The 15,662-nt window shown below is 33.3% G+C and overlaps 1 protein-coding gene across 1 annotated transcript in view; it reads left to right on the top strand.

Moving 5' to 3' along the window:
• The first annotated feature begins 258 nt into the window (after positions 1 to 258).
• Positions 259 to 15,662, top strand: part of LOC122047414 (protein FAM135B-like) — a 61,703-nt gene continuing 46,299 nt past the window's right edge. The window contains exons 1-11 of the mRNA XM_042608698.1: positions 259 to 663; positions 782 to 867; positions 5,541 to 5,695; positions 5,776 to 5,840; positions 5,952 to 6,143; positions 6,229 to 6,283; positions 9,618 to 9,884; positions 10,009 to 10,142; positions 10,720 to 10,906; positions 11,022 to 11,081; positions 11,159 to 11,386. Of these exons, the coding sequence (XP_042464632.1) occupies positions 593 to 663; positions 782 to 867; positions 5,541 to 5,695; positions 5,776 to 5,840; positions 5,952 to 6,143; positions 6,229 to 6,283; positions 9,618 to 9,884; positions 10,009 to 10,142; positions 10,720 to 10,906; positions 11,022 to 11,081; positions 11,159 to 11,386 (1,500 nt within the window). The 5' untranslated portion in view covers positions 259 to 592. The remainder of the gene's footprint in view (positions 664 to 781; positions 868 to 5,540; positions 5,696 to 5,775; positions 5,841 to 5,951; positions 6,144 to 6,228; positions 6,284 to 9,617; positions 9,885 to 10,008; positions 10,143 to 10,719; positions 10,907 to 11,021; positions 11,082 to 11,158; positions 11,387 to 15,662) is intronic.

The raw sequence follows: 15,662 nt of genomic DNA on the forward strand, positions 1-15,662 counted from the left end.
AAAAGCCGGCCCCTCCAGGTAAAAAAAATATAATAATATCATTTGCTAGGTATAATATCTAACAATTGCAGCCAAAAAAAAATTAAAATTAAGAAATGGGCTGCCAAATGTATTTTTTTAATGAGGATAATTTTTCTATTTAAAATTTTATAAAAATATATTTTTTATTTTTCTTTCGATGAAAAATATTGCGGAGACGAGAATTTTTTAAAAGAAAATTGCTAGAAAATAATAAAAATAGACGCTAAACGAAAACAATCCCGTCTCTCCATCGCCTAAAAGGAGATAGAACACCCGCCTTCTACGTCTTCTCCCTTCCGCGCCCTCCGTCCCCGCCTCCGATCATATCCGAAACCCTAGAGAAGTGAGGAATCCTGGAATGGCTCCATGATCCCACATTACTCTAATCCTTGACTTGAAGATGGATCAGGAGAATTAATTATTAATATGAGAGCCGGGTGCAGAGATGAGGCATGCTAGGTTCTTTTGATCACTTGCATTTCGGAGGATTAGATGCCTCACGGCCCTAACCCCATTGACCATCCTCTACGAGATTACGCGATCGCGTTGAGTCCTGTTCATCCCTATCGACATGCTGGAGACCGTCCATGAGATCGCCATTTACATTCATCGCTTCCATAACCTCGATCTCTTTCAGCAGGGGTAATCTTCTAGTTCCTTCTTCCTGTTTACATTCAATGGCAGGAGGGGAAAAAAAACGAGCTGGATCATCTTGGTTTTGAGTCAATTTTACTTGATGCTAATTTATTTGAAAAAGCAGATGGTATCAAATAAAGATAAGTGCGATGAGAGAAGATTCCGCCCTGCATTCTTATGGGACTCCATCTAGAGTTATTCAATATGAAGGTACAATTTTGTTTTTAGTTTTTGTCAGGAAAGGAGACGGTCAGGCCCTCCTTGTCTTGAGAAACTGTCCTTATAGTTTGTTCTCTATATTCTTTAGGATTTTAGTTGTTTTTAGCATAACTTTCTTTTTTTGACAAGGCTTGCAATGGTTGAATGGTGCTGAACTTGTTTGTGTTTGACAATAACTTAGTGAATATTTTTCCTAAAAGAGTTTGTATTCAGTTCGAGTTTCTGATTGAGATGGAAGATATGCTCCCATTGAATTACCTCATGTTTTGTTGTGTCATTGTAATGGGAAAATTACGACAAATATAGAAGTCTACCAATCACTTTTGTTGGCTTGAACCTTGGTTAGGGACCAAGATGTGAGGAGCTTGGCTGAAGCAAGATCAGTGTTTGAGTAATCTCAGCTGAACTGCAAGAAGCTCAATTAAAGTGGAATGAGGTTGACCAAGGTGTATATAACTCGGTCAAGGTGAGAGTGATGCAACAAAATAAGAGAGATTGAATGTTGAAAGGTTTGTGGAGTAGGAATTTGAAATTAAGTGGTAAGAAGTGTAGAAAGATTATAGAAACTTAGGTATCACACCTAAGGGCTCCCAGGCATCACATCATAAGGGGATTGCATCACACAACCTAAAGAGAATTTTCAAAAACTCAATTTCTATTCCATGTCCTAGCAATATAACTGTAGGATCGGGATGCCAGTGTGGTAGAGGAGGGTGCATATCAAAACTCGCTAGTGTTATATATAAATTAATGAGCAACAAAAGTAAGAACACAACTAGAAAATCAAACCAGAGTGACACCTTTAATTTACGTGGTTCATAGCCCTTAGGCTGGTATGTCCATGACCTATGCTCACAATATCCACTATCTTTTCCCTTTTTAGTAAATCACCGGAGGTGGAGAAACCTCTTACAATTAGTCAATAATAAATTGACAAATACAAGTAGAATGAAAGACAGTGAAGGTTTAAGAAAATTGAGCGTGGGTGTGATTTTCAAATCAATGCTTTGTATTCTTGCAGCCCCCCCAAGTCCTACGTATAACCTTTAGTTTGAATCTTTCTGTTGGATGATCTGGTGTTGATTGCTTGCTTCTCATTAGTTGATTGATCTTGAAATCTTATCCACATCATATGGTTGATCTTTTCATCTTCGGCTTTATTTGAATTGATTGTTGCAATGTCAACTGGTCTGAACCATAAGTTAACTCGTGGACATTTTGTGGTCTTCCAATGAGATTCAGTAGACTGCTCTAGTTGACTAAGAATCATTCTTGTTTCTTCAAACGAACCTCAGTCGACTTGGCTAGTCAACTATCCAACCTTCTATTCATTTGATAGGTCTGATAATCAATAGTCGGTTGATCCTTATCCATTAGTCGATTGATTCAACCATAATACCCCAAACAAACCTAACTTGGGGTATATGAATATTTCGATTACCAGTTAACTGAATCTCATTATCAGTAGATTGACATCTTGACTAGTTCTAAGATTGAATCCACCTAAAATTACTAGTTTACCCTTCATCCCATGTATACTGGCCACTTCACTTATCTTACATGGAGTATTTTCAAACCTTGAGGTCTTCTACCATCAAGTTGCATCCCTCGGATGCTCTGAGCCCGTAGTGTCTCCTTAGTCATCCTTCTCGCCTTTGCTTACATATATTTCCTCCTCTACTTGCCATTCTCCAATGCTTCTTGTTTTGCAGTCCCTCGGATACGCCATCCTTCTTCGATCTTATGGACCTTGAGCCATTGAGTCCTTAACCTCGTCAAGTCAACCTGTATACCTATTAGGTCTGCACAACTTATCACACAAGTAAGATAAACACAAAGCTAAATTAACCCTTCACCAAGTCAACCTGTATTGTTAGGACTACCACCTAAACTGTTCCAAGATTATAAATCCGTGAAAAACATTTAGATCATGTCATACTTGCCACTTTAAAATCATGTTGAAATTCAATTTGGAAACAATTAAAAACTATCTTGTGTAATAAATTTTCAAATCATGAATTTTATAGCAATATTTTTGAGAATATTTTTCATACTTATGCCATGTCAAACATACAATGATTAGCAGATGTGTTCCAATATGGTTGACTGGGTCATTTACTGATTAAGTATAGATTTTGATACCCAATACATGTTGGGTCCAACAGGGTTAATCAGATACTGCTTAGGTATCCATTTCTTTGCTATTGTTCTAAGTGTGCCATGTCTTCTACTAAAAATAGGTCTTTTCTTTCTTGTATCCTTTAAATTATAGGCCATTTTTGCTATAGTTATCTCTTTGACTACCAATTAGCAATTTTAATGATTGTGATCCTATAGTAAACTTTTCTAAGACTAATTTTAGAGATTCATTTTGGCTTCTTAGAGTTTCATTCTCTACCTCCAATTCCTTAATCCTAGTCTCATGCATTTCATCACTACTGGACGGAATCCAAACCAATAATAGCCTTATAAAAAAGATCTTACACACAAAGATGAAAGTATCTCATACAGAGATTAAACAAAGAGTATTACATGGAAAGATGATAGACACTAAAAGTGACCTCTTTTATAGACTTCAATCCTAACAACCTACTGAATAATAAAATGTAAATTATGAAATCCACATAACTAAACTCTTACCAAAACTATTCTACCTTCTAAATTAAAACTTACAAAAACTTCTTAACACTCTAAAATAAAAAAGTTATCAATTTTATTTTTTCCTTAAAACAATTTCTCCTAAAGAGGAGATCATCCCAAAGCAATCTCTTCTAAAATCTAGAACTTAATTCTTCTTGTATGCATTATTAACAAGATTTGTTTTATTTTTGAAAGAGGACATTTTTCTTAGATACATTTTCAACTTGCTTTTCTTAACATTATGATTATAAGTTTGGAGCTAGTTTGCTTGAACTACATTACATGTCCTAAGGTATACCTGTGAATTCATATTTGCTTCTTGCTGAGTGGAGTCTGCTGTCGTATACGATAGCACTATCACTTTTGCATAGAAATCGCCATCGAACCTAAGACCATAAAAGGTGATTCTCTTGTTTTTGTCCTCAAGATGGTTTTGGACAACCTAGGTACTCATGAAAACGCCTTCACTCAACTAGTTGGGAAGTCAACTATCCTTTTTTTAAAGCATCTAACAAGCAACAATTTGTTGGCTTCCTCTATCTGTCATTATTTTGCAAATATATTACTTAGGAGAACCTCAAGCCAATTTCATATTCCAAACATTTCTTGAACTTGACACTACTAAACCAAGTCCCATTGTCAGTTACTAGTATCTTGGGTAGCTCAAAGATTGTTATGATGTTTTCCACATAAAATTCTCTATCCTCCATCTGTTTTTGTTGTAATACTCTTGGCTAGGTTGCCTCAACCCACTTAGAAAAATAATCAACTCCCATAATTAGAAACATCTTTTGTCTTTTTCCCCATGGAAAAGGATCTGAAATGTAGCTCTCCACCGGTGAAAATGCCAAATACAATCTAAAGATGACAACTCTAATACTGTATGGTGGATTACCTTATTAAACTTCTGACAAAACTCACATTTTTAACAAATTGGTTGCTTCAGAATGTAGTGCCATAAGTGTCCTGTATTCTTGAAGATGTATTTGCACTGCACACATGGAAATAAATCCAAATTTTTTTCAGGCGATATGGACGAATAGTGGAAATCCTTAAACCACTTGCAAAGTTCTTGTTCTTGTTGTATGACATCACAACAATGCAAAATTCTTTAGCGAAAGCATCAGAGCATGGAGTTTATACTTGTTTTTGTTCACCAGAAGCTTTTCTTTGTAGCTAAATGCCTCATCTTATTTATGCTGAGAATTCTTCTGACAGTAAATTTCTGAGTTCAGAGAAAGTCCTTTGGCTCATCATCAGTTTCCCTCATAATGGGTGGTTCATACCAACTTTTTGCTGCCTTCTCACACGGGGATAAGAATTATTTTGGAGTAGCATGCCATGAACAGGAAATCAACCTCACACAAATGAAGGTCTCACAGAGAATAGAACAGAACTCTTGTTAATTGAAAACTGGATATTATATATAGAGTCAACAACTTTTAAAGACTATCCTGACTAAAATAGGAAAAATACGTCTGCTATCAAATTAAGATAACTAACCAAACACAATAATTGCCAAACAACTTAAAAATCAGAATTTTAAATTCAAAACATGAATCTTTTTCTTGCATCATATTTCCTCTATATCATCAAACTGTTTAAGTCTCTGGAGAAAAATTTCTGCTGATTTTGCAGTTTGATATCCCTATAAAATTTTGCCACTGTTGGATATGAGGGGATCTGAAGGTTCATATGAATGGAATTAGAAACAAAACCATTTAATCTTGTGCACCAAAAAAACTGACTTCAGTTTGCTTCATTGGAGTCATTTTAATGTTAACATCTACTTTTGGAGTACAGTTTAGAAAATGCAAACCAAATAGGTTTCATATGTACTTTCCATCAAACACTGTGACCTTAGTGATGTGTTTCAACATCTTTATAGTATATCCTTACAATTTTGATATTTACATATTTATAGTATATCCTTAAAGTCCTGATATTTATATACTCTTCTTTTGCTGCATGCTCTGTGAATATTTATGGGCATCACTTTTTAACATCCTAAGTCAACTGTACAGCCCCAAATATAGTACCAGACAATATATTTCCTGTTTGGAGGATTGACGATACAGAGCACAGCTTCAGCACCCAGTCATTCATAGTTAAATATTCTAGACAGGATGTTCATCTATCGGTCATGGTGTCTTTTAACTTTGCAATAGGGAAAGATGAGGTTAGCCTCCTTTTTAACCTGCACATTTTTAGGGAATATTTAATTTGTCAATACCATCATCTTTTGCTTTTAATGTCCAGAGACCGCTAAACACTGCAATAGTTTTGAAGTTTGAACTTATGTATGCTCCATTATTGGAAAATTGGTAAGCAAACATTTTTCACTCTATAAAAACTCTTGTGCCATTGATCACTTGGTTTTTTGTTCTTGATGATTTTTTATGACTATTTTTTATCTTTTATCTTTTCTTCTACAGTCAAGATATTCAAGCCCCTTTAGTTATGCTTCCAACTTCAGTCCATGAATTCAGAATCCCTCCTAAGGCACTTCTTGGTCTTCATGCATATTGTCCTGTTCATTTTGATGCTTTTAACTCGGTGCTTATTGATTTAAGTATCCATATTGTTTTCCTGAAATCTGCTACCAGCATACGTGAGAAGGTGCCAAGGTTTATAAAAGCCTCAATTTCTTTCTCTTTCCTTATTTTGCTAAAATTAACTAGTGTTCTTGACATTTGAGTTTTTATATATTAGCAAGTCTCCAAAGGTGGACACACTTGCTCAAGAATGTTACGATGAAGCTGATCAGGTAAGTGTTTGTAAAGTTTGAACAATAAATTCATATTTTCATGTGATCTTTCAATTTACTTGCAGATCATTATGTCCTCACTGTTCCTATTAGCATAAATTTTCCTTAAATTCTACACTACTTGGTGGAAGTGCAACCCTTTATCTTTATTTCCTTGTATGCCAAATTTATCTTCACACTGTTTGTATTTATAGACTTTTCACTTGCTTATTAGTTTTCTGTAAACTGCCAAATTATCTTTATTTCCTTGTATGCAAAATTTATCTTTTTTTTCTACTGGTATACAGATCAAGGAGTATTTGTTTCTCAATTGTGTAGTCTCTGTATATCAATAGCATTATTTTGAAGACTATTTGTGTAGCTTATACAACCAGATTTTATTTTGTACACTTACAGCAGCATAAGAATTATGCATGCTTAACTAATTCGAGCCAAGCATGTCCAAGTTTGTGATGACTTGGGAAATGCCACCATGCATAAGGAGGTACCCCTCCCAGCGATAATTCACTAGAAAGCCATAACAGTAAGCATGACAGGAAAGGAGAAAAAAAATATATATCAACATATGACTGACAAGGCAATTATGCATTGTATTCATATGTCAATGTAACATAATAGGGTTCAAGTATAAGAAAGAATATCTCATATAAGAAATAAAATTGTTGTAAGAAAAATATCATTTCGTATATATATGAAAGATACACTAAATCATGTGTAAATAAACTGCTAAAACAAATGTAAATGGACGAAATCATCATTTGACAAAATCCATTTTTATTTTTAGAACATATTTCTGAACAACTCTAACTTTGGCTGAAGTCGACTAGGACCCTAAATGCTTGTCCTCCTACGAAAATGGAGGCTAAGCAAACACAAAGTGAGCATAAAATTATAGAAAACAGAGTGAACACAAAATCACTAAGTAGGTGAACAGAAAAGACACACATAAATTATAATTGATCATTGATGTCATTTTTTAATTTAGCATAGATCGTACATCAATTTTATTGTTTATTTGGTTGATCTTAAGTAAAACCCCCTAAAATTAGGGATTGATGATGCATTTATGAAAAGCAAACTCAGTTTGAATTCTCCTTGATGTTTTGTGCATAAGTTTCTCTATGTACTTGAATTGATGTGATTTTTGATGCTACGGAGAGCTAAGAGATAGGGTTTTATGCAAGCGTCTCAAGTTTGTTTGGTTGTTTAAAGGTACAAAAACATACTACAAGATGGTTTATGACTTAGATTCATCAAGTGTTTTTCACCACCCTAGAACCGTAAAAAATATCCATAAAAGAGGAATTCAACAACAATTAGAGGGAGAATTCAATGTGGAGTAAGGCAAAATAGTGTGAAATTTGGCAAGGGATTAAATAAGTTTTCAATTGATGAAACTTATCATTGAGTTTATTTTTACTTCTTTTTGTCAATGCAATTAGTTTTGATATTGGCAAAAGGTTAAGTCAGAAAATGCGCTTGATTAGCTTGTGACGAGTGTATGCAGGAGTAGGTCACAAACTAAAGGGTGATTGGATGTCCTGATAGATCAAGGGTGATCAAATAGTTGGTTAGAATAAGTCTCAACAGATCAATGATGATCAAATACTTGGCAAGACAAAGTCTTGGCTGATGGAAGGATTGGCAAGGCGAAGAAGATTCCATATAAGGTCCTTTAGAAGGGTTCTCTCTAGTGGCTTGACAATTTTTATTTATGCAACAATGAATGGAGTGAACATGTAATTATAGGGAATCGAGAGCTAGATTAGGCATGAACAAAGTTTTAGAATTGACTTGGTCACTACTCTAGTCGACTGAATTGAAATTATTAGTCAAGATTGTTAAGTGCAGACAAGTCGGAAATATTCTATTTGTTTTAAACATTCTATTTGGTCGTCCCTTGAAAAGCAATTGACTGATGATCACTTGAATCGATTGAAATAGTAGTTAATTTGTTGTAATGGAACGATTAATTTATTGTAACAATAGATAAGCGTTGATAACACTCAACTAATGATAGAAGCAGTCGATTGATAGAAGTTGGATGGTTATAATGAAATGGTTAATTTGATATAATGAATGTTTCAAGAAGGCAACCGACTGATGGAGGAAACAGTTGACCGTTGGAGTGGCTTTAGACACTTCTTGGGAGTTGTTGACTAAATTGAACTATCTCCAACTCCTCAAAAATCCACTAACTCGTCGTGACACGTTTAAATTGAACTATCCATATTTAGAAATTTATTTGGCTCTAAAGTGACAAAAATAAATTTAAATCGACCCAGATTGAAACCCACATGGTTCTAATCATTACAACTACTCAATGAGTTTATTTTAAACCCAATTCGATTTCAACTTGATGCTAAAAATTTAATTTGTTTGTTTGATACAACTTATTTTGTAATTGAGTTTGATTCAATTTGCTATTAGAGCCTTTTTGTACTACATTAATTTCTTATCATAGTGTTCTTGTATTACATCACCCTTCTATATACATTATGCAGTGACTGAACCATAAACCTTCTGGATGTTGTTTCTTTTTTTTTTTTAAATTGTGATTCCAACTTGAAGGGGAGCTTTGACACATCAGTAAGGTTGTTGTTTTGTGACCTAAAGGTCACGGGTTCGAATCATGGAAACAACATCTTGCAAAAAGCAGGATAAGACTGCGTATAATGGATCCTTCTCCGGACCCCGCATGGTGAGAGCTTCGTGCATCGGGCTACCCTTTTTTTTGTTCCAACTTGCCCCCCTTATTCTATGCACTAATGAGATGGTGATTGATTGGATTTATTGATACTGAATGTCCCTAGCACATAAGGAACATTTTAAAATTCAAATATAGGATGTCTTTTGTATCTCTCCTGTGCACCAATGAGTAGTGATTCAATGATTCATTGGATGGATACTAGGGATGCCTCCCAATAAATGACATTCTTAAAATCCTGATTCTAAAAATTGGATGGTGTTTCTGTTGCTTCTGTTCTTGATAATATCAATGAAGTAATTAAAATTTTGGCCACTTATCCTCCTGAATCTGCAGTTGATGCATACCTAGTGAAATTTAACTTGCCTTTTTTTTTCAACCAATTATGTTGGATTAGACATTCAATTTGTATTTAATGATGTGTTATTCCTGAGCATTGCAGATCTCTCTCACTTGTTGATATTTTGTTGCATATTTATGTTTATGAAGTTGATGAGATATCTTGATTATTATTCCATGCACTGATCAATAAATTAGAATAACCTCATGCACTACTGAATTAACTTGATCTTATACCTGTTATGCTGTCAACCTTTTACATATAGCTAATTTTTTATGACATGTCAGTTATTAGGTCATGGTTGGTGCTCAATAGCCATTGAGACTGTGAAGTCCCTGTTTGTTTCTCGTGAGATGATTTTGGAAGAAATGAAAAACTTGAGCAGCACAATAGGTCAACCTATTGATGATTTTCATGATGCTGACCTGAATCTTGGTAGATTTGAGTTTGTTGGTTCTTCATTGAAAACTGATTTATCTACCGGTGATGGGGGCCTTTATAGGTCAAAGATGGGTGTTGGACATTTGGCTGGGATGCTACAAAATATTTTGGAGGTACTTGTTCAGCTTGTTCTTATGTAGTGAATTTCCTTGTGAATTTTGGAATTTTGGTCATTTAACCAACATAATTTATCATTTAAGGTTCGTTTACAATTGATGCTTGTAATTGATTATGCAGAAATCAGACAATACAGCTGATTTTGGAAATGATGTCAAGCTCTGCTCTCTGTCAAAGGAAGAACTGTTGAATGTATGTTTCACTTTGGGTAGCCATCTGTCTTTCCTATGGAGTACGTTTTTGAAATTCCATAGGTATGGGTTTTCTTCTCCTCATGAATTAATATAGTGAGTATTACATTCTGATCTTTGGAATGATTGTGGAGGTATGAATTTGATGATGTAAATGCCTTTCATTGATAATGTTCTCTGTTCACCTATGTAAGCAAGCAATGTAGTTTTTTTTTTTGAGTAATTTAAGGTATGAATTACAGAATATTGCATGTCCTGAATGAAATGATCCAACACATTTTTGGATTTTGCATTTTTATAATTGTCATGAATATGCTATTTGAAAATGCTCAGTGGTAAGTAAGATTTGAAAGTTACAATGGTGTTGAACAATAGTGGTGAACATGTGTAAACATCATTATTAGCAAAGATGATAACTCTGTGATACTTACAGATTCTATAGCATGTAGAAAGTAAGAAAAAATTTCAAATGGATAATTGGTAGTCTAAATTTATTTTAATGATTAGATTATGAAGTTAATCTTCACCAATTTATATTGCATGTTGCCTGGAAATATGATGTGACATTACAATGGGTACTCTGTTAACTATGGTTGCTACATTAAGTCAGCAAATAAGGTAGTTTTCTTTTGACTCTTAGGAAAAATAGATTTTCCATACTTGAACATCTCCATGATACTTGGGCTATGGGACGCAAGGCTGAATGGTCAATATGGATGGTTCATCTGAAAACTCAAGTTCCCCACCGTTACTTGAAAAGTGGAGCTGATGATTCTTCTCACCATAATGGACCTGGAAATGTTGGTCCAAGAAAGTCCAGTGATGAAGTATGCTTTTCAATGTCAATTTAACTTGATCAGACTTGTATAACATGCAGATTATTTTGTAGAAATATTTTTAAACTACAAAGGAAAATAAGTTTTCCTTTTCCATTATGTGCAGCCAACTCAAATTGCAGTGGCACGTGCGGAACTTCACCGGAAAAGTATCAACCAAATGAAAGTGAGATATCATAATTGTTTAATTGGTAATATGATAACTTTTACCTGAATTTTCTAAATTTCATAGGTCGTGTGCAGATCAATGGCCTATATATTCAAGACATGCAAATTTTTCGTGATCCTTCACGAGTACCTGTTGTTCTTGTAGAACAGCATGTTATTAACTTTCCCAACAATTCATCACAGCTTTCTTTGGATCAGAATGATGCCACAGTAACTGAGGAAGAAAATTTAGTGCCCAAGTTCAGCATGGGAAATAAGAGCAGCCATATACTACATGCAGTTGTCTTTGTCCATGGTTTTCAGGTTTATCCTCGATTACATTGCCTGTTAATTCCTTGCATTCTTTTGATATTAAGAGTCAATAAGGTATGTTACATATAAAGTTATAAACCATTATTTATATAAACTTGTTTATACGACTCCCCCTCCCCCTCAAGACACTTGGAATATATTGTAGAACCTAACTTCTTAAAAATACACTCAACTAACTCTATACCTTTTAAAGATTTGGTCAATAGGTCCACTAGCTAATCATTAGAGTTGACAAATAAAGTAATGATTTCCTTTGTTTGCACCATCTATCTTATGATTTTACAATCAATGTATATGGTTTTGCACCCGTGAACACTTGGTCAAGAGCCTATGTGCGTAGTTGCTTGATTGTTACAATAAACCCTATTGGTGTCTACCCTATCTTAGTCATTAGCTGCATAACTTAAATAATTACACATGTTGCTATTGTTGTGGGGATATACTCTACCTCCACATTTTATCTAGCAACAAGAGTTTATTTCTTGCTAGATTGCTTTCCAAGAATATACAAATTTTAAATAATTATAAAAATTAATAAAATATTTTATAAAATAATTTAAATTTTTTAATATATATTGAATTTAATGTAAATTTAAAATAATATATATATATATATATATATATATATATATATATATATATATTCAAAATATAATTTTTAAATATTTCAAATAAATTAAAAAAAATTAAAAATTTACATATACATTTAAAAAAATAATTTAAGGCCTTCAAATAATTTTATAATTATCTTTAAGCCTTTCAAATGATTTTATAATTTTAAATTTAGTTTTGAATTTTGAGAATTATTTTTATTTTTAAAATAATTTTTATAAAAATTTAATAGACATTATCTTATGTAAAAATATTAAAATATGAACTCAACATCTCAAAATATAACATCAATAGTGAGCATATTTAATAATTAAATATTAATAAAATTTATATACACTTATATTTAACAAAGTATCGAAACTGTATCGGCACGACACGATACAATACCGAAACTGTATCCTTCCGGTTTGAGGCCAAGGCTCTGGCATGGGTCGAAATTTTAAACCATGTTTATGACTCAATTTTTTTCTTCTATGTCATGGTCAAGTTTTAAATTTCATTTTGTTGGACCTTATATTGTATATGAAATTCATTATTTTTCTTTCTTTTTATATTAATTTAGTCTAATTTATAGTTTTTACACAATTTGAATTTTTATTTCTTTTTATTGGTTAAATTTAACTTTTAATGTTTTTTTTAATTTTAGAATTGCATAAAATAAGATTCATTTCAAATGGTATTGAATTGAATTATCATAATTCTTTTCATTTTTTATTCATATGTAGGAACTATATCTATCATATGATATAAATCATAAATCGTATGATTCTAACAACTAAGGTAGAAGTAACTCGATTTAAACCCTAAATATTCAATTAAACTAAAGCAAAGTGTGGTTATGAACACTATTAGAGACGGATTATTAATTTTATTTTGTTGACGACTCACATTTAAGAGCTTAAAGATTAGGTTATGAACTATGTCAACATTAACAAAGAAATGACTAAAATGACTACAAATATGGAGCGGGGAAAGTGTAGGTAAGAACACTTAAAACATTAGAGGTTCATTCAGGTAAAGCCTATAAAACTCGTGCTTGATGCTAATTGCCTAATATCCTCAAACCTTGAAAAGAAATATAAGTAATAAAACAATCAAATGATAATCAATAAGTTCAATGAAAACTATATAAAATATCAAAGGCAAACCCAACATAAGTGAAAAAAATCTCCAATGCTTTTAATTGATGAATAAGATCGATTACTAGATATTAGTAGGATGTATGAGTAGTGTAAGAGTAGAGAAAGAGGATATACTACTAGAAATATGTTCACACAATCCAGAGTTTAAGATTTAGGGAGATCATCCAAAAGTTGTAAAAGTACCTCTATTGGTAAGTAAGGTGGCCACTTGGGGTGAAGTACTAATAATTGTTAAATTATAGATTCATAATTTGTAGCACACAATATGGTTCCCATATAAAATAACAAGAGTTTTACATATGAATTGGAAGTGAAAAGGACCATGATGAGTTGAATCAACTTAGTACAATTTAATACAAACATTATGAAAAGTAAGAAAGTAAAACTATTAAATTCTAAATTTAATAACTGAAAGTAAATTTAACCTATTAAAAAAATTAACTTCCAAACATTCTAGAAATTAAATTTTATTTATCATAAAATAAGATAAAATGATGAATTTTATGTTATAGAATAGAAGCTAAATAATGAAACAAAGTGAAATCTCAAAGTTAAGATGGCATTAACGAAAAATTCACAGAGTTGATGATAAATTATGTGAGTTCGACACCTAACAATTATTGAGAAGAATAGGCCTTATCAAATTAACACATGGAATAATAGTAAGGGCGACATCGAAGCCACATCATGCCTAAGTTATCTATTTATTGACAATAACTTTCCTTTCTAAAAGCATTTGATTAGAAAGCTTCATCAATCCTTAATAGAATAAAATACTTAACTTCATTTATTTCTATTATGCTATTAAATAAAATTATTATATTATTTTACACACTTTTAGCTATTAAAATATTCTAAATAAAGTAGATTTGTTTTTAACATATTTTATAATTTTTTATTAAAATATTGTTAATCACAATTCGATATGATTCACAATTCAATAATTTACCAGTATGGTTCATGATACATTATATGAATCTCAATTTGATCACCCAACAATAACCTAAAACCAAAGGAGACTTGAGTGGTCTGCTTGATCAACAATGAGGGAACTGAATTAGGCTACATGTACCTAAGAGATGGGCTACCTTAAGCTTCTAGATCTCACTGTTAGCTCCCTTGGGAAGTTGACATTCTTAGGTGACAAGTTACAAAAGAAAGTGTTGACCCAATATAGTGGGTTGGATCTACGACTATGAAGACACTTGGGCTAGGCTCAATATGAGCTGTTATGGTGAATTGAGTTGGCTATTGGTTCTTTGGGATACAACCTGTGGCAGAAGAGGCACTCAACCTATGAGCGCCTTGAGAGAGACAAGGTGGCACTCACTTTCCTTTAGATCATAGATAAGACAATTGACAACAATTTTGACTCAGGTGATGAAAGATGATGTTGCTGATTAAAGAAATTAGGGGTGAACAGTCAATCCGCCAAACCAACCAACCCGCTTATACCGACCCGAACCGAATCGAAAAAAAAATCCGCCGGATATAGGGCTGGATGTAGGGTCCTGATATTGCATTATCCGATCTAGTAGGGCCGGATAATTTTTTATCCCAATAACTGAACCAACCCGATCTGCGATCACCCCTACTTGTAGCAATTACTATCGATAAGTTGCTACATGTTGTAGTAGTTACTGCCGATAAGCTGCTACACGTTGTAGCAGCTATTGGCGATTAGCTGCTACAACGTATAATGAATAATGTCTATTATCATTTTAAAATATTTTATTTTTTTGTTGTTTTATATTATATTTTATATTTCATTGGATATAGGGTCGGATATCTAAATAACTGACAACTCGTCGGATATCTGATACATAATAACCTCCGGATAGAGGACCAGATATAGGTCTTGATATTGTATTATCTGATCTAGTAGGGCTGGATAATTTTTTACCCTAATAACTGAACCAACCTGATCCGCGATCACCCCTAAAAGAAATCACAAGCTAAAAGGTGCCAAATGAAGAGCTCACATGTTGCTAACCAAAGGAAGCAATTTGGACTCTAGAGAATGATTTAACATAGTCGGACCTAGGTGGAGCTGACATTAGAGAAATTCTTGCCTTGAAACTCAAAGACGCATGGTACATGAGCCCTCCTAGATGATCATCTTGAAGATTGTGGTGGCCTTAGGGCCTCAAACAAAGGACACAGGGGAGATGGGAGGGCGGTGATTGTGGAAGATCCTGGGATAGTCGCTGGAGGACTTAGCACAGGAGAAGTGTGCTGACTGAACACAACTACAGAATGGCACGTGTAAAAAGAAATGAGCAAACATCAACCTCAACAAAGGTTTGAAACCCCTCGGAACTAGCACACAGTGAAGAGATGGATTGAAACTTCCTTTGACTCTTATATCAGGTTAATTTAAGGGTGGAATTATTTCTCACAATATCCTAGGTAGTTCCCCCTGTACCTATACACATGTTATTATTAATTGATTAGGTAATTTTGCATATAATATAGATGTGTATTTCAGATTGATCTATAACAGTTTGCCTGTA

Source organism: Zingiber officinale, chromosome 2B (assembly GCF_018446385.1).
Source record: "Zingiber officinale cultivar Zhangliang chromosome 2B, Zo_v1.1, whole genome shotgun sequence".
Taxonomy (NCBI): Eukaryota; Viridiplantae; Streptophyta; class Magnoliopsida; order Zingiberales; family Zingiberaceae; genus Zingiber; species Zingiber officinale.